We start from the raw sequence: 19,230 nt of genomic DNA, 5'->3' as shown, positions 1-19,230 counted from the left end.
CCTTTGGGTTAAAGCCCTTTCGTGGCTTTTCATTGAACCTGGAATCAAGCCCTGACTCTTTACCCTGGTTCTACATGAACTCACTTGTCCGCCTTGCTGACCTTGTCTAATGCAACATTCTCCCCTCACTCACTATGCTCCTGGCTACATGGGTCTGTTGGCTGTTCTCACAACATGCCAAACTTTTCCGCAGCCCAGAGACCCAAACAGGCCATTCCCTCTAGTTGAAATGCTTTCCCCAAGTTCTTCACTTGGCTAGTTCCTTCTTATCTCTTAGGTCACAGCTTAAAGATCAGTACATCTGAGAGGCCATCAATGATGATTCTTATGCTTCTTAATCACAACTTTCCTTTATTTCCTCCATAGTATTTATCACAATTTATAATTACCTTTTTCCTATTGTTTACTGTAGAATTTCAGCAACTAGCACAGTGCAGAGCATATAGTAAACATATAGAAGCCTCAAATTCTTAGGTCAAGTTCCCTGGGAAATAGACTCTGAGATGGATCTTTGCATTCAAGAAGTTTACTGTGGAGCCTTCCTGGAATAATATCACCTGTGAGAGAACAAAAGAAAAGAGAGGATTGGGCAGACAGAGAAGCTGAACTGTGATGCAGTTGCAACAAAGATCTCTGTAGATTTGATAAAGAACTCTGAAGCTGGGATATCCTTTCAGAGTTGTCCTTAATAGAGGCAAGAGGTTGGGCCTTGCCCTGACCGGTTTGGCTCAGTGGATCAGGCGTTGGACTGCAGACTGAAGGGTCCTAGGTTCGATTCTGGTCAAGGGCATGTACCTTGGTTGCGGGCACATTCCCAGTAGGGAGTGTGCAGGAGGCAGCTGAATTGATGTTTCTCTCTCATAGATGTTTCTAACTCTGTCCCTCTCTCTCTCCCTTCCTCTCTGTAAAAAATCAATAAAAAATATTTTAAAAAAAGAGGCTGGGCCTTTACTAGTATACCCTTGCATTACTGGCTCACCTGGGGTAGTGTAACCTTGATCTAGGTTACGCTAGTGCCCTGGTCGGCAAACTGCGGCTCGCGAGCCACATGCGGCTCTTCGGCCCCTTGAGTTTTTAGCAAAGGCCAGCTTAGGAGTACCCTAATTAAGTTAATAACAATGTACCTACCTATATAGTTTAAGTTTAAAAAATTTGGCTCTCAAAAGAAATTTCAATCGTCGTATTGTTGATATTTGGCTCTGTTGACTAATGAGTTTGCCGACCACTGGGTTAGTGTATACGAGAGACAGTTACTGTTCTAAGCACTTGATTCATTTAATCCTCAAAACACCCCTCTACAGTAAGTACTATCATTAGTCTCATTTTACAGATGACAATACTGAGGCACAGAAAGTTCATATAATTCACTCAAGGTCACAGAGCTAGTAAATGGCAGTGTCAGGATTTGAACTCAGAGGATTTGGCTCTGGAGTTTGTTCTTAATCACTATATTGCAGTGCCAAAAACATATTGTAAAATTACAATTCTGAAGTTTATTTTTAAAAATTTTGGGCCTTATTCTCATGTAATATCCAAAGAGCAGTGCATATCAGTTAGATAGTTCAGATTAAAAAATAATAGCTTTACCATTTTTCTTCTTGATGATTATATTGTTCTGTGAGATGAGAAAGGGTGTCTGTACCTCTATTGGCTATATGCAATATCTCAATAAAAGAAGTCTAAATGTCTTAGTGCAATTTTATTCAGGCCTTCATGCTTTAGAGTCTCTGGTCTGCTGTGACCATGTGTGTGAAATTCCCTCCCCTCAAATTACCACACAGCGCAGGTGTCCATTCAGTGCACTCTTAGGAAGAACAAGATTTTATTGACACATATGCCTTTTCATCAGAGTTTATGTGCAGAGTATACTCAAAGACTTGCCTCTGCTTCTCAAATTCTTCAACTATTTGTTGTTTTTTAAAAAATATACATATTTTATTGATTTTTTACAGAGAGGAAGGGAGAGGGATAGAGAGTTAGAAACATCGATGAGAGAGAAACATCAATCAGCTGCCTCCTGCACACCCCCTACTGGGTATGTGCCCGCAACCAAGGTACATGCCCTTGACCGGAATCGAACCTGGGACCCTCTATCCACTGAGCCAAACCAGTTAGGGCTTCTTCAACTATTTGATAACAAATAAATCCTAATGTAAAATGATTTTCATTTAGTTTATATCAGTAACCTGAGAATTCAGTTGTGATACAGCTGATAGTATCTGAGATGAGGAGATCTGATTTTTATATATAATTGATTTCAGAGAGGAAGGGAGAGGGAGAGAGAACTAGAAACATCAATGATGAGAGAAAATCATTGATTGGCTGCCTCCTGCACACCCCACTGGGATTCGAGCCCACAACCTGGGTGTGTTCCCTGACCTGGAATAGAATAGTGACCTCCTGGTTCATAGGTCGATGTTCAACCACTGAGCCACGTTGGCCTGGCAGGAGATCTGATTTTAGGTTTTGCTCTGCTGTTGAGATAGTTGTGTAGTCTTGGGAAAAGCATAAACATCCATTTTAAACAATTTAGGGAGAAATAAGGCGTTTTAGTATATTTATGTCAATCATATATATTGTTTTCCTTTTAGGAATCTGATTTTCTTTGTCTTCTTGGAGTAAGCTACGCATTTGAAAATGAAGATAGTGCGTTAAATAGTGATGATGGTGAAAATATATACCCATATGAAGATGATGAAGACCAAAAATCTAGTGTATATGAAAATGATTTTCAGAGAGAACCTGGATTTTATTCAGTTTCTGAAAGTACTTGGTATGAAGACCAATTTCCATCAGTAGAGGCTCCTGATGATATCAGAAAAACTAGTAACTCAAAAAATTGGGAAGGAGTAGAAGCTGGAAGTGTGAAACAGGATCCTATTCCAGAAGTGGATTATGTCCCACCGTCTGCAGCTGTGCCTGATGTGAAAGGATGGTTTGGATTCGGAAGGGAACAAGCAGAAGAGATCACTTTTGAATCATTTATTGAACAAGAAAGCTCATTTCAAAGTAGAAAAATAGCAGTAGAAGATGAGAAGGATCTAGAGGAATTAAATAATGGTGGGCCTCAAATAGAACATAAACAAGAACCTGAATCAGAACTCAGTTCAGTCCCAAAGAAACAGACCAGAGCATCTGAGTCAGAGCACATTCTCAATCCTCAACCGACTGGTTGGTTTGGCGGTAGATTTACAAGTTATTTAGGTTTTGGAGGTGAGGAACCAGGGCCTGAATTATTGTCCCAAGAAAACAATCCACCACTACAAGATGTTCCTAATTCCATATCATCTGAAGAAGAACCCACAATTCCATGTACAGAAATATTATCAGAAAAAGAAGACACAATCACTAACAATAGCTCAATTATCGAACCAGGTTGGTTTGATTTTGGTTTTAGTATGCTAGGCTTTGCATATGCCAATGAAGATAAAATTATAACATATAGTGAAAAGAAAGAAGGAGGCAAAGGAGATAAACATGAACATCCTCCAACAAGTGAATTTGACCCTGATAAGAAACAAGAAATCAAAATAATAAAAATTATGGAAATTGAAGATCAATTAGGCAAGGAAGGAATTTTAGACAAAACAGATGATTCTGATACCTTACCATATTTTAAACATTTCTTGTATAATTTTGACAACCCTTGGAACTTTCAGAAGGAAATGGAATTTCCAGTTCCCGAAAAGATACTGGATGAAAATAATGTATTTGAAAATGATGAAACAGAAGAATTTTCATTTGAAAATGATCCCACAGCTGATACAAAAGTTATGATGTTAAAAAGAAGATACAGCCAGTCAGGTTGGTATAAAAATATCTTTACTATAATTTATTTTTAAAACATAATGGATATTTATTTACTAGAGACCTGGTGCTCGAATTCGTACATGGCTGGGGTCCCTCTGGGTGGCCTGCAGGGATTGGGCTAAAACCCGCAGTCCAATGCTGCCTGCAGCTCCTACCTGCTGATCCCACTCATCCTGTCCCCACTACACCTGCCGGGGGCTCAAGCCCAATCAGTCCCAACCGAGAGAGGCTCCTGCTGCCACAGCAGCCCTCACCAGCTGTGAGCCCTGCATCTGGCGCCTTCCCGAGGGGAGTGGCCTGTGGGATTAGGCTGAAACAGGCTTTCTGACATCCCTTGAGGGGTCCCGGATTGCGAGAGGGCCCAGGCCAGACCGAGGGACCTCACCAGTGCACGATCAGCCAGCTGGGGAGTGACATGGGAGATTGGCCAGCTGAGGAGGGACTATGGGAGGGCTCCAGGGCATGTCTGGCCCATCTCGCTGAGTTCCTATCAGCTGGACCCCTAACCTACTGGTCAGAGCGTCTGCCCCCTGGTGGTCAGAGCATGTCATAGTGACTGGTGGACCAGTTGACTGTCTGCCCCCTGGTGGTGAGTGCACATCATAGCGAGCTGTTGAAAGGCCTTAGCATATCATTAGCATATTATGCTTTGATTGGTTGAACAGTCGACTGGTCACCAGATGACCGGACATTGAGCATATTAGGCTTTTATTATATAGGATAAGTACAAATAAGATATGTGCTTTTATCATTACAAATGCCAGGAATCCATATTCTCAAAATACTTAATAACCAACAACATTATTAACCATCTTTTTGTCAATTTCTGATTTGTTCTGGGACTTAGATCTTTTTTAAAAAAATATGTTTTTATTTCTTTCAGAGAGAGAAAGGGAGAGAGAAATAGAAACATCAATGATGAGAGAAAATCATTGATCGGCTGCCTCCTGCATGCCCCACACTGGAGATCAAGCCTTCAACATGGGCATATACCCTGACCTGGAATTGAACCGTGATCTCCTGGTTCATTGGTCGACGCTCAACCACTAAGCCATGCCAGTGGGGCTAGGACTTAGATCTTAATATTATAAAATAAAATCCCAAGGGAAAAATATTGAAAATATATGAATGTTCCAGGGAAATCTTAAGATATCCTATCTAATAAAGAGGGAATATGCAAATTGACCATCACACCATCACAAAGATGGCAACGCCCATAGCCACAAGATGGTGGTGCCCAGTCCCCATAGCCCCGCCGGAGTTCCCCAGTCCTTTCAGCCCCGCCAGGGGGGGCGGCAGGAGCACGGTGTGGCCGGACTTGCCCTCAGCCCCCCCGCTTCCCAGGGCAGGCCTGAGGTGCAGGCAAGCCTTGGATTGTGGCTGCCCAGCCACCCAGGGCCACCCAAGGCTCAGGTAACCAGGCCTGGCCAAGGTTTGTGCTGCCAGCAGTGGCAGCAGCAGAGGTGTGATGGGGTGTCACTTTCCCCAGATTACCAGGTTGCCTCCTGCCCCTGAGGGCTCCCAGACTGTGAGAGGGGGCAGGCTGGGCTGAAGGACCCCCCCTCCAGTGCATGAATTTTCATGCACCAGGCCTCTAGTTTTACAATAATTTTTTAAAATTAAAGCAGTATATCTAAACAGGTTTAAAAATATAAATAGTGCCCTAGCTGGTTTGGCTCAGTGGATAGAGCGTTGGTCTGAGTACTGAAGGGTCCCAAGTTTGATTCTGGTCAAGGGCACATGCCTGGGTTGTGGGCTCCATCTCCAGTGGGGGGTGTGCAGGAGGCAGCCAATCAATGATTCTCCCTCATCATTAATGTTTCTATCTCTCTCTCCCTCTCTGAAATAAATAAAAGAATATTTAAAAATATATAAATAGTGATAAGGCCTTTTTTTTTGATCCAAGGAAATTTTGCTCCCTCTGTCCATCTCTAGTCCTACCTCTTTCTCAGGGACAATAATTCCTCCCTCCCTCCCTTCCTTCCTCTCTTTTTTGTTAATTCTCATCTGAGGATATTTTCCCATTGATTTTTATTTATTATTATTTTTTAATATTTTTAATTGATTTCGGAGAGGAAAGGAGAGGGAAAGAGAGATAGAAACATTAATGAGGAGAGAGAGGTCATTGATAGGCTGCCATCCCTAATGGGGAATCCAACCGTAACCTCCTGGTTCATAGGTTGATGCTCAACCACTAAGCCATACCAGCCAGGACCCATTGATTTTTAGAGAGAGTGGAAGGGATGGGGAGAGACAGAGAGAAACATCGATGTGCGAGAGATACCTCCCACATTGGTTGCCTCCCACATGAGCCCCGATCAGGGCCAGAGATTGAACCTGCAACTGAGGTATGTACCCTTGACCAGAATCAAACCCAGGATCCTTCAGTCTGCAGGTCAATGCTCTATCCACTGAGCCAAACTGGCTAGGGCTTTTTTTTTTTTTTTAAGCAAATTTCTTTTTTTAAAAAAAATATATTTTATTGATTTTTTTACAGAGAGGAAGGGAGAGGGATAGAGAGTTAGAAACATCAATGAGAGAGAAACATCGATCAGCTGCCTCCTGCACGCCCCCTACTGGGGATGTGCCCGCAACCAAGGTACATGCCTTTGACCGGGATCGAACCCGGGACCCTTCAGTCCGCAGGTCAATGCTCTATCCACTGAGCCAAACCGGTTAGGGCTTTTTTTTTTTTTTTAAAGCAAATTTCTTTTTGTATTTATCCCTATTTTCTAATTAAAATCTTTATATTTTTCAGCTTTGATAATCTATTTTAAATGTTCATTGAATTCCTGTTCTGAAAGATGAGGATTTTTGCTCATTGACACTTTTTAGCTCATTTGCACATCCCCAATATAACTATAGTTGAATTTTTTGTTTTGTTTTTTTAGAAACTTAAGCTAAGGGAAGCTTCAATAATTCAAAATAGTCTTGATTTCTAAATGATATTTTATTCTGGGTCTGTATTCTCCCTATCCTCCCCACCCCACGAAGAATTATGTTAACAAGCGTTTTCTTAAGTGTACAACATAATAAGGAAACTCAGTTTTCAACCTTCTCACTCAAGTATTTCAATTCTGGAATCAACCGAGGGCAACAGAAGAGAGCAGAATAACACAGGATATTTCTAGATTTAGATGTCCAGGTATATAGCAACTCCTATGAATAAAAACAAGGGGATTGTTTTTTAAGTAAAGAATCATATAACATGACTTTCTTATATTACCAGTCTGATATCTCTGTGATAGACATATTAAAAACTCTGCAAATATTTTCCAATAATACAGAAACAATTGAACTATAGAATGGCAGAAAACCTTTCACAAGAATTCATCAATAATGTTGCAAATTCAGAAAAAAAACATTTTCATTAGAACTGGTTGACTTTCTTGAATTTCCAGAATTATGCCATCTTACCTAATAATAGACAAACATGCTAATGCCTACAGCCAATCAGGAGTGAGTATGCAAATTAACCCAACAAAGATGGCGGTTAATTTGCATATGCAGCTGTCAAGCGGCCGGGGACAGGTGGGATGCAGGCCCTGGCTGCTCTGGGCCTCTGAGCAGGGTAGGAAGGTGGAAAGGCGGCTCTGGCCAGAGTGAAAGCGGGGCCGGCAGCCAGGGAAAGGAAGGCCCATTCTGGCACTAATCTTCCTGCATCCGGCTTCTAGTTTCCAAATATTCTTCAAAATGTGTACTCCTTTTTCCTTTTAGATTCTAACCCCTTTTATAAATGAGAAAGGTGTAGGTGTGATGTGTTTCATGACTAAAGCATTAGAGAACTAAATTGCCAAAGGCTAATGAGGAAATTATTTTGTTCTAAACTCGTTAGTTCCTAAGGGAATATTGTGAAAAAGTAGGTAAGGGTAATTGGAAAAAAGACTAAAGCAAAACAATATCAGGTCCAGAAATATAGAAGATTCAAAATATTAATTTAGAGCATATTTATAGAAACTCCAGGGCATCCTGCATATCATTTTAGTAGAATTTATCATTTCATACAGTGATTCTGGGAGAACGTCTAAATAGGAAACACTTGGTGAGAATGAGAATAGGGTATATATACAAGTATAATTAGTTTTGAGGAACTTTTATTAAAATATTCAGAAAATTGTCCTGGCCAGGGAACTCAGTTGGTTAGAGAGCATCATCCTGATATACCAAGGTTGTGAGTTCCATCCCTGGTTAGGGCACATATAAAAATCAATCAATGAATGCATAAATAAGTGGAACAAGTCTCTTTTGCATGTGCTCTCTCTTCCTCTCTCTCTAAAATTAATCCATAAATTAAAAATTCAAAAAAATGTTCAGAAAATCTTTAAGTTTCAGGAAAAAGATACATTATACTATACAGATAAAGTGGATTATTCCAAAACATTACAATATTAATGAAACAAAAACCAGCCTGGTGTTATGCAAAATTTGTTTTAAAAAAAAGAATACTGAAAAAGGGATTCAGATAAAGCCACAGGCCCTATTTTATGGGTGTTGGAGAAATTGCTAAAACAGTCAATATTTTCAGATAATTTTAACAAATCTCATAGAGAATAACAAATCAAAACTTGCCTTCATTAGAAAGAGTGCATTAAAAAAATGAATCACGCCCGGCTGGCATGGCTCAGTGGTTGAGCGTCAACATATGAACCAGTGGTCAGTTTGATTCCAAGTCAGGGCACATGCCTAGGTTGCAGGCTCAATTCCCAGTGTGGGGCATGCAGGAGGCAGCCAATCAATGACCCTCTCTCTCCTCTTGATGTTTCTATCTCTCTCTCTCTCCCTTCCTCTCTACCTAAAAAAATCAATAAAAAATATATATTTTTAAAAAGAATCACTGATCTTTAATCAGTATCTGTGGAAGGCTGAGTCTTGAGATAACTACATTTACAGAAAAACTAATATGCTGATAATAAAAATTTACAAAACAGATAAATCAGGGAACAGTTATTTAGTAACTATTTTGCAAAAGGATTCCAATTGACCGTATTTAAATAATGAGTATCCCAAGTACAGTTCAATGTGAAAAAATATCCATTATTTTATTTGATTAAAATATAATTCATAAACAATTGTAAGAAAGGCATATCTATAACTAATGTAAATCATAAAGCTTAGGTGTAAGTTGAGTGAAAATAATACCTCACTATAATTAAATATAAAAATACTATAGGATATAGTTATTTTTCTCAACATATTTATTTCAAATGCAGTTTAAAACAATATTAAAAAATTAATATAGCCACATATAAATTTGAGTGTAATTAATTATTGAATAAGCCTCCCCAACCCCCATTCCACTAAACAGCATGGTAGATCTCTGAGTCCTTATGTACAACAGTCCCATTGTATTCAGACTCCTAATTTGATTGCTCGTTTTTAACTTTAATGTCCACTGAGGCATAAGTACATTACTGATTTAGTGTTCGCTTACTTGGGACTTTCATCTTTTAAACAATGCTGAGTGATAGCATCCAAGTGTTGTGTTAAGTTATAACTCAAAGAGCAAAATTAGACATTGAGTAATTCACTTACAAGGCTTTAAAATTGTTTTTCAGAACTGCATTGATACATTTCTCCCCTATTAACCAGTAACTGAGAAGTAAATCCCCTAGTTTACTTGAATACCATACTTTAGGCTACAATTAGTTAGAACTTTTTACCTTTAATTCTCTTCGATTACTTAATTCAATCAAGCAATCAGTTTAAACTATGTTTGAAAATTGAATTTTTTAAAAAATAAATTAATGGCTACTTCACATGTTGTAAACATAAATATACTAGAAGCCCAGAGCACGAAATTGTGAGTGAGCTGTGAGCTGCGCTGCCCCACCCTGCTGCCAGGAGCCTCTTTTCACGGGCCGGGGGCGGGCGTGGGGGGGGGGGGAACTGAGAGGTGCTCAATGCACCTCATGGTGATTGGTCGTTTGGTTGTCCTGGTCGTCATGGACACTGGCTTTATATATATATATATAGATGATGCAACATTATAAATGGCAAATTTTGACCTTTCATATTTTAAAAATTTGAATTAATTTTTGGGAAAGGTAATCCTTTTTTAAATAAAGGTTCTTAAGAAGTGTGCATACATATTTTCATTATTATTATTATTTTAAAATAATTCTTTATTGTTGAAAATACTACATATGTCCCTCTTTTTTGCCCATTGACCCCCTCCTGTCCACCTCTACCCCCCTCCCCGTCCCAGGCCTTCAGCATCCTATTGTCTGTGTCCATGGGTTATGCATATATGTATACAAGGTCTTTGGTTGATTACCTCCCACCCCCTCTTTCCCTCTGAGATTCCACACTCTGTTCCATGCTTCCATGTCTCTGCATCCACTCCCTTCATCAGTTTATTTTGTTACTTAGATTCCACATATGAATACAATCATGTGATACTTGTTCTCTGACTGACTTATTTCTCTTAGCATGATACTCTCCAGGTCCCTCCATGCTATCTCAAAGGGTAAGAGATGCTTATTTTTTATTGCTGCATAGTATTCCATGGTATAAATGTACCACAGCTTTTTTATCCACATGTCTACTGATGGGCACTTGGGCTATTTCCAGATCTTAGCTATTGTAAATTGTGTTGCTATGAACAGAGGGGTGCATACATTTTTTCTGATTGGTGTTCCGGGTTTCTTAGGAAACATTCCTAGAAGTGGGATCTCTGGGTCAAATGGCAATTCCATATTTAATTTTTTGAGGGCACTCCATACTGTCTTCCACAGTGGCTGCACCAGTCTGCATTCCCACCAGCAGTGCAGGAGGGTTCCTTTTCCTCCACATCCTTGCCAGCACTTGTCATTTGTTGATTTGTTGATGGTAGTCATTCTGACAGGTGTGAGGTGATATCTCATTGACATTTTAATTTGCATCTCTCTGATGATTAGTGACTTTGAACATTTTTTCATATGTCTCTTGGCCATTTGTATGTTCTCTTTGGAGAAGTATCTATATATTTAGGTCCTTTGCCCATTTTTATTTTATTTTTTAATTTAATAAATCTTTATTGTTCAGATTATTACAATTGTTTCTCCTTTGTCTCCCCATAGCTCCCCTCCACCCGGTTTCCACCCCACCCTCTGCCCTTACCTCCCCCCCACAGTCCTCATCCATAGGTGTATGATTTTTGTCCAGTCTCTTCCTATACCCCCCATACCCCTTTCCCCCTGAGAATTATCAGTCCACTCCCTTTCTATGCCCCTGATTCTATTATATTCACCAGTTTATTCTGTTCCTCAGATTTTTAATTCACTTGATTTTTAGATTCACTTGTTGATAGATATATATTTGTTGTTCAAAATTTTTATCTTTACTTTTTTCTTTTTCTTAAAGAATACCTTTCAGCATTTCATATAATACTGGTTTGGTGGTGATGAACTCCTTTAGCTTTTTCTTACCTGTGAAGCTCTTTATCTGCCCTTCAATTCTGAATGATAACTTTGCTGGGTAGAGTAATCTTGGTTGTAGGTTCTTGCTATTCATCACTTTGAATATTTCTTGCCACTGCTATCTGGCCTGCATAGTTACTGTTGAGAAATCAGCTGACAATCGTATGGGTGCTCCCTTGTAGGTAACTAACTGTTTTTCTCTTGCTGCTTTTAATATTCTCTTTTTGTCTTTTGCTCTTGGCATTTTAATTATGATGTGTCTTGGTGTGGTCCTCTTTGGATTCCTTTTGTTTGGGGTTCTGTGCGCTTCCTGGACTTGTAAGTCTATTTCTTTCACCAGGTGGGGGAAGTTTTCAGTCATTATTTCTTCAAAGAGGTTTTCAGTATCTTGCTCTCTGTCTTCTTCTGGCACCCCCATAATTCGGATGTTGGTATGCTTGAAGTTATCCCAGAGGCTCCTTACACTATCTTCATATTTTTGGATTCTTTTTTCTTTTTGCTTTTCCGGTTGAGGGTTTTTTGGCTTCCTTGTATTTCAAACCTTTGACTTGATTCTTGTGTTCCTCTAGTCTGCTGTTGGGTCTCTGTATAATATTTTTTATTTCAGTCAGTGTATGTTTAATTTCTAGTTGGTCCTTTTTCATATCTTCAAGGGTCTCGCTAAATTTATTGGCCTTTTCTAGGATATTCTTGAAAAGCCTTATAACCGTGGTTTTGAATTCTATATCCAGTCATTTGTTTTCCTCCATTTCTTTTATTTGTGATCTGTTTCCTTGTCGCCACATTTTCGCAGCTTCCCTGAGTTGGTAGGGTAGCTTTGTGTGCTAGGTTTCCTATATGGCCCAGTGGGTCGGCCTCCCCAGTTAACCTGAGGTGGACACTCTTGGTGCACCCCTTTGTGGACTGTGTGTACAGCCTTGTTGTAGTTAAGTCTTGATTGTTGTTGGTATCAGTGGGAGGAATTGACCTGCAGGCCAGTTGGCTGTGAGGATCAGCTGTGTCTATGCTGGGAGAAGTTTGGTGCTGGAGACAGCCTTATAGGATTAGACTTGCCAAATTGCAAAAGCCTCTGTGCTCAGCTTGGATGGGGCGGAGTCTCAGGACGGAGCAGACAGCCTTGGCTTCCCGTCAGCCCTGCCCTTGCGCTTGTGCCTCCAGACCTCTGCCTTCCGCGGCTCCCCTGTGTTTCCGCCTGACAGTCCAGATTCCCCCTGTAAGAGCGTGGGTCCCCAGGGGCTCACCTGGAACTGGGGTTCAGTGCAGTCGGAACTAGGGTTCAGTGCAGTCAGGAGCTTCTGACTCCCTTCTGCTAGGGAATGCCTGCAGCAACCTCCACATTCAGTCTTCTCTGTGAGCACTCGCGCACGCCTCCAGAACCCTGCCTGCTGTGGTTCCCCCAAGTCTCCAAGTTTCCGTGTGCCTTTCTCTCTACCTGACAGTCCAGACTCCCCCTGTATGAGCCTGGGTCCACGGGGTTTCGCCCAGAACTGGGGTTCAGTGCAGTCAGAACTGGGGTTCAGTGCAGTCGGAACTGGGTTTCAGTGCAGTCAGGGGCTTCCTTCCCCCTCCCACCAGAGAAAGTCAGCCAGGCTCTCAGCCGCCCTTCCTCTCTGCACGTGTCTCTGTACCTCAGCCCTTTGCTGCTCCTCTGATTCTCTGTGAGCTTTTCTCTTCCCTTCTAGTTGTAGAATTTCCACTCAGCTAGCCTTCCTGTGGTTCTGGATGATGTCCGTTCTGTCTTTTAGTTGTAGTTTTGAAATTGTTGTGCGAGGCAGAAGTTTAGGTGCTTACCTATACCGCACTCTTGGTTTCCCTCTCCTTTGCCCATTTTTAAATTGGATTGTTTGTCTTCCTTTTGTTACGTTATATGAGTTTCTTACATATTTTGGATATTAACCCTTTATCAGATATATCATTGCCAAATATGTTCTTCCATTCAGTGGGCTCTCTTTTCATTTTGTTGGTGGTTTCTTTTGTTGTGCAGAAGCTTTTTATTTTGATGTAGTCCTATTTGTTTATTTTCTCCTTAGTTTTCTTTGCCTTAGAAAATGTATCTGTAAATATATTGCTATGAGAGATGTCTGAGATTTTGCTGCCTATGGTGTCTTCTAGGATTTTTATGATTTCACGTCTTACATGGTATAAGTTGGTGGTCTAGTTTCATTTTTTTTGCATGTATCTGTCCAATTTTCCCAATACCACTTACTGAAGAAACTCTCTTTACTCCATTGTATGCTCTTGCCTCCTTTGTCAAATATTAATTGAGCTTAATGACTTGGGTTGATTTTTGGGTTCTCTGTTGTATTCCATTGATCTATATGCCTGTTCTTGTACCAGTACTAGGCTGTTTTGATTAGGGTGGCTTTGTAGTATAACTTGAAATCTGGTATTGTGATTTCTCCAACTTTGTTTTTCTTTCTCAAGATTGTTGCAGCTATTCTGGGTCTTTTTTTATTTCATATAAATTTTTGGAGTTTTTGTTTTAGGTCTGTGAAATGTGCCATTGGTATTTTATATACATTTTTTAATCGATTTTAGAGAGGAAGGTAAAGGGAGAGATAGAAACATCAATGATGAGAGAGAATCATTGATCAGCTGCCTCCAGTATGCTCCCTACTGGGGATTGAGCCTGCAACCCAGGCATGTGCCCCAGACCAGAATTGAACGCGGGACCCTTCAGTCCACAGGCCAATGCTCTATCCACTAAGCCAAACCAGCCAGGTCATGCCGTTGGTATTTTAATAGGGATTGCATTGAATCTCTAGATTTCCCTGGGTAGTATGGACATTTTAATGATGTTGATTCTACCAATCCATGAACACATATTCTTCCCCTTGTTTATACTGTATTTTCTTCTATCTCTTTTTTCTCCTATAGTTTTCTGAGTATAGGTCTTTTGCCTTCTTGGTTAAGTTTATTCCTAATTATCTTATTTTTTTTTTTTTTTGTTGCAATGGTAAGTGGAATTGTTTGTTTAGTTTCTCTTTCTGATAATTCATTATTGCTTTACAAAAAAGCCATTGATTTTTGGGTGTTGATTTTGTATCCTGCTACATTGCCAAATTCATTTATTAAATCTAGTAGTTTTTTTTTTTTTTTTCAGTGTAAAATTTTTATATTTAGAATTAGGCATCTGGTCTCAGTTTAGATGATTCCAATTTTGTTGGCAACATCCAAAGCATCTTAATCAGGAGCCAGTTGAATATATGCCTTCTTCTCGCCATCAGGCCTGATCAGGGTGTTGACTTTAGCCACATCAATGTCATAGAGCTTATTCACAGCCTGTTTGATCTGGTGCTTGTTGGCCTTGACACCCACAATGAACACAAGTGTATTATTGTCTTCTATCTTCATGGCTGACTCAGTAGTCAGGGGGAATTTGATGATGGCATAGTGGTCAAGCTAGTTTCTCCTGGGTGCATTTTTCTGAGGATATTTAGGCTGCCTCCGGAGCCTTAGTGTCATTGGCCATGGGAACGTGGGTGACATGCGGATCTTTTTCTTCTTCTTTTTATTTTTTTGTGGCTGTGGACGCCTTTCAATACTGCTTCCTTTGCCTTCAAAGCCTTTGCTTTGGCTTTGGTTTTGGGAGGGGCAGGGGCTTCCTTCTTAACTTTCAACGCCATCTTTGTAAAAAAAAATCTAGTGGTTTTTATGGTGGAGTCTTTAGGGTTTTCTATGTACAATATCTTGTCATCTGTAAATAATGAGAGTTTTACTTCCTCCTTTCTAATGTGCATGCCTTTTATTTCTTCTTTTTGTCTGATCACCATAGCTATGACTTCCAGTACTATGTTGAATAAGAGTGGTGAAAGCAGACATTCCTATATTGTTCCTGTTCTTAGGGAAAATGGTTTTAGATTTTGCCCATTGAGTATGATATTGGCTGTAGGTTTGTCATATATTGCCTTTATCATGTTGAGATATACTCCCTCTATTCCCACTTTGCTGAGAGTTTTTATCAAAAATGGGTGTTGGATTTTGTTAAAAGCTTTTTCAGCTTCTATTGATATGATCATGTGATTTTTGTCTTTCAGTTTGTTTACGTGATGTATCACGTTTATTGATTTGCGAATATTGTACCAGCCTTGCATCCTGGAATAAATCCCACTTGGTCATGGTGTATGATCTTTTTAATGTATTTCTGGATCTGATTTGGCTAATATTTTGTTGAGGATTTTAGCATTTATGTTCATCAAGGATATTGGCATGTAATTCTCTTTCTTTGTAGTGTCTTTTTAAAAATTTTTTTTAAATTTTATTTTTTTTTAATAAATCTTTATTCAGATTATTACAATTGTTTCTCCTTTTTACCCCCATACCTCCCCTCCACCCGGTTCCCACCCCACCTTCTGCCCTTACCTCCCCACCACTGTGCTCATCCATAGGTGTATGATTTTTGTCCAGTCTCTTCCTGAACCCCCCCCATACCTCTTTCCCCCTGAGAATTATCAGTCCACTTCCTTTTTATGCCCCTGATTCTATTATATTCACCAGATTATTCTATTCCTCAGGTTTTTAATTCACTTGATTTTTAGATTCACTTGTTGATAGATATGTATTTGTTGTTCATAATTTTTATCTTTACTTTTTACTTCTTCCTCTTCTTTAAGAATACCTTTCAGCATTTCATATAATACTGGTTTGGTGGTGATGAACTCCTTTAGCTTTTTCTTATCTGTGAAGCTCTTTATCTGCCCTTCAATTCTGAATGATAGCTTTGCTGGATAGAGTAATCTTGGTTGTAGGTTCTAGCTATTAATCACTTTGAAAATTTCTTGCCACTCCCGTCTGGCCTGCATAGTTTCTGTTGAGAAATCCACTGACAGTCGTATGGGTGCTCCCTTGTAGGTAACTAACTGTTTTTCTCTTGCTGCTTTTAATATTCTCTCTTTGTCTTTTGCTCTTGGCATTTTAATTATGATGTGTCTTGGTGTGGTCCTCTTTGGATTCCTTTTTTTTGGGGGGTTCTGTGCACTTCCTGGACTTGTAAGTCTATTTCTTTCACCAGGTGGCGGAAGTTTTCAGTCATTATTTCTTCAAAGAGGTTTTCAGTATCTTGCTCTCTGTCTTCTTCTGGCACCCACATAATTCGGATGTTGGTATGCTTGAAGTTGTCCCAGAGGCTTCTTACACTATCTTCAACTTTTTGGATTTTTTTTTCTTTTTCCTTTTTCGGTTGAGTGTTTTTTGCTTCTTTGTTTTTCAATTCTTTGACTTGATTCTTGTGTTCCTCTAGTCTGTTCTTAGGTCTCTGTATAATATTTTTTATTTCAGTCAGTGTATGTTTAATTTCTAGTTGGTCCTTTTTCATATCTTCGAGGGTCTCGTTATATTTATCGGCCTTTTCTAGGATATTCTTGAAAAGCCTTGTAACCGTGGTTTTGAATTCTATATCCAGTCATTTGCTTTCCTCTATTTCTTTCGTTTGTGATCTGTTTCCTTGTCGCCACATTTTCGCAGCTTCCCTGAGTTGGTAGGGTAGCTTTGTGTGCTAGGTGTCCTATATGGCCCAGTGGGTTGGCCTCCCCAGTTAACCTGAGGTGGATACTCTTGGTGCACCCCTTTGTGGACTGTGTGTACAGCCTTGTTGTAGTTAAGTCTTGATTGTTGTTGGTATCAGTGGGAGGAATTGACCTGCAGGCCAGTTGGCTGTGAGGATCAGCTGTGTCTACGCTGGGAGAAGTTTGGTGCTGGAGATAGCCTTATAGGATTGGACTTGCCAAATTGCAAAAGCCTCTGTGCTCAGCTTGAATGGGGTGGAGTCTCAGGGCGGAGCAGACAGTCTTGGCTTCCCATCAGCCTTTGCCTTGCGCGTGTGTGCCTCCAGACCTCTGCCTTCCCCGGCTTCCGAGTCTCCGCCCAAGAGTCCAGATTCCCCCCAAAAGAGCGTGGGTCCCCAGGGGCTCGCCTGAAAGTGGGGTTCAATGCAGTCAGAACTGGGGCTCGGTGTTGTCAGGAGCTTCCGACTCCCTTCCACTAGGGAAAGCCTGTGGCAACCTCCGCAGTCTTTGTGCGCATTGGCGTGCGCGCCTCCAGACCTCTGCTTTCCCCGGCTCCCGAGCCTCCTCCCGAGAGTCCAGATGCCCCCCCTCCCCCCCGTAAGAGCGTGGGTCCCCAGGGGCTCGCCTCGAACTGGGGTTCAGTGCAGTCAGAACTGGGGTTCAGTGCAGTTAGGAGCTTCCGACTCCCTTCTGCTAGGGAAAGCCTGTGGCAACCTCCGTAGTCTTTGTGCACACTGGCACGCCGGGTCTCCCCCAGGTCTCCCCTGGGTCTCCGAGTCCCAGAGTGCCTTTCTCTCTACCTGACAGTCCAGACTTCCCCTGTATGAGCCTGGGTCCACGGGGTTTCACCCGGAACTGGGGTTCAGTACAGTCGGAACTGGGGTTCAGTGCAGTCCGGGGCTTCCCTCCCCCTCCTGCCAGAGAAAGTCAGCCAGGCTCTCAGCCACCCTTCCTCTCTGCATGCACAAAGACCCTTTGCCGTACCTCCAATTCTCTGTGAGCTTTTCTCTTTCCTTCTAGTTGTAGAATTTCTACTCAGCCAGCTTTCCTGTGGTTCTGGATGGTGTCCGTTCTGTCTTTTAGTTGTAGTTTTGAAATTGTTGTGCGAGGCAGCAGTTTAGGTGCTTATCTATGCCGCCATCTTGGTTTCTCCTCTTTGTACTGTCTTTATCTGGTTTTGGAATTATGATAACTCTGGCCTCATGAAAAGAGTTTGGGAGTGTTTCTTCTTCTTGGATTTTTTGAAAACGTTTGAAGAGTATAGTTGTTAGTTCTTCTTTGAATGTTTGGTAAAACTCCCCTATAAAGCCATCTGAACCCAGGGTTTTGTTTGCTGGGAGTTTTTTGATTACTGCTTCTATTTCATCAGTTGTTATTGGCCTATTCAGGTTTCCTGATTTCTCCTGATTCAGTTTTTGGAGATTTTATTTTTCTAGAAATTTGTCTGTTTCATCCACATTGTCCAGCTTGTTGGCATATAGTTGTTCATGGTATTTTCTTACAATTCTTTGTATTTCTCCACTTTTCTTTTCTTTTTTTAAAAAAATATATTTTATTAATTTTTTACAGAGAGGAAGAGAGAGGAGAGGGATAGAGAGCTAGAAACATCGATGAGAGAGAAACATCGATCAGCTGCCTCCTGCACACCTCCTACTGGGGATGTGCCCGCAACCAAGGTACGTGCCCTTGACCGGAATCGAACCTGGGACCTTTCAGTCCGCAGGCCGACGCTCTATCCACTGAGCCAAACCGGTTTCGGCACTCTCCACTTTTCTTTATGATTTCATTTATTGGGTCCTTTCTCTTTCTTTCTTGATGAGTTTGGCTAAGGGTTCATCAATTTTGTTTATCCTTTCAAAGAATCAGCTCTTGGTTCATTGATTATTTGTATTTTTTTTTTTTTTTTTAGTCTCTGTGTTATTTATTTCTGTTCTAATTTTTAGGTTCTTCTTCATTGGAGTCTCTGTGCCTCCTGAACTTGTGTGACTTTTTCCTTTACCAGGTTAGGGAAGTTTTCTACCATTATTTCTTCAAACACATTCTCTATCACCTTTTCCCTTTTTGCCTCTTCTGGCACACCTGCTATTCTAATAGGATGTTTCATGTTATCCCACAGCTCCCTTAAGCTGTCTTCCTGTTTTTTAATTGTTTTTTATTTTTGTTTCTCTGATTGATCTTTATTATTTTATTATTTATTATTTTGTTGTTATTATTTTTATTTTTTATTATTTTATTATCTTTATTATTTTTTCAACTCTGTCTTTTACTTCACTGATTCAATCCTCAGCTTCCCCTAATTTGCTGTGTATTTTTTTCAATGTGTTCTTTATTTGTGCCATGTCATTCTTTATTTCTGACTGTTCTTTTTTCATAGTTACTATATCTTTACTTATGCTGTTGAGCATCTTTACCATCATTACTCTGAACTCTGTTTCAGATAAATTTCTGTCTCTGCTTTATTTATCCCTTCTTCTGGAGAATACTTTTATTCTTTTATTTGAGGGTTGTTTCTTTGTCTC

General features: G+C 40.4%; 1 protein-coding gene and 1 pseudogene across 3 annotated transcripts in view; one reads left to right on the top strand and one right to left on the bottom strand.

Annotated features, from left to right (window-relative positions):
• The window catches only part of MIA2 (MIA SH3 domain ER export factor 2), a 139,970-nt gene that overhangs the window by 7,614 nt on the left and 113,126 nt on the right, over window positions 1-19,230 (top strand). For both annotated transcript variants that reach the window (XM_080640859.1, XM_080640858.1), the window contains one exon: window positions 2,592-3,804. In XM_080640859.1, the coding sequence (XP_080496985.1) occupies window positions 2,592-3,804 (1,213 nt within the window). The remainder of the gene's footprint in view (window positions 1-2,591; window positions 3,805-19,230) is intronic.
• On the bottom strand, window positions 14,352-14,833 carry LOC308233926 (large ribosomal subunit protein uL23-like; annotated as a pseudogene). Its single transcript has one exon. The product of its transcript is annotated as a large ribosomal subunit protein uL23-like (transcript).

Source organism: Plecotus auritus, assembly GCF_963455305.1.
Source record: "Plecotus auritus genome assembly, chromosome: 1".
Taxonomy (NCBI): Eukaryota; Metazoa; Chordata; class Mammalia; order Chiroptera; family Vespertilionidae; genus Plecotus; species Plecotus auritus.
This window is presented reverse-complemented; position numbering and strand designations above follow the sequence as displayed.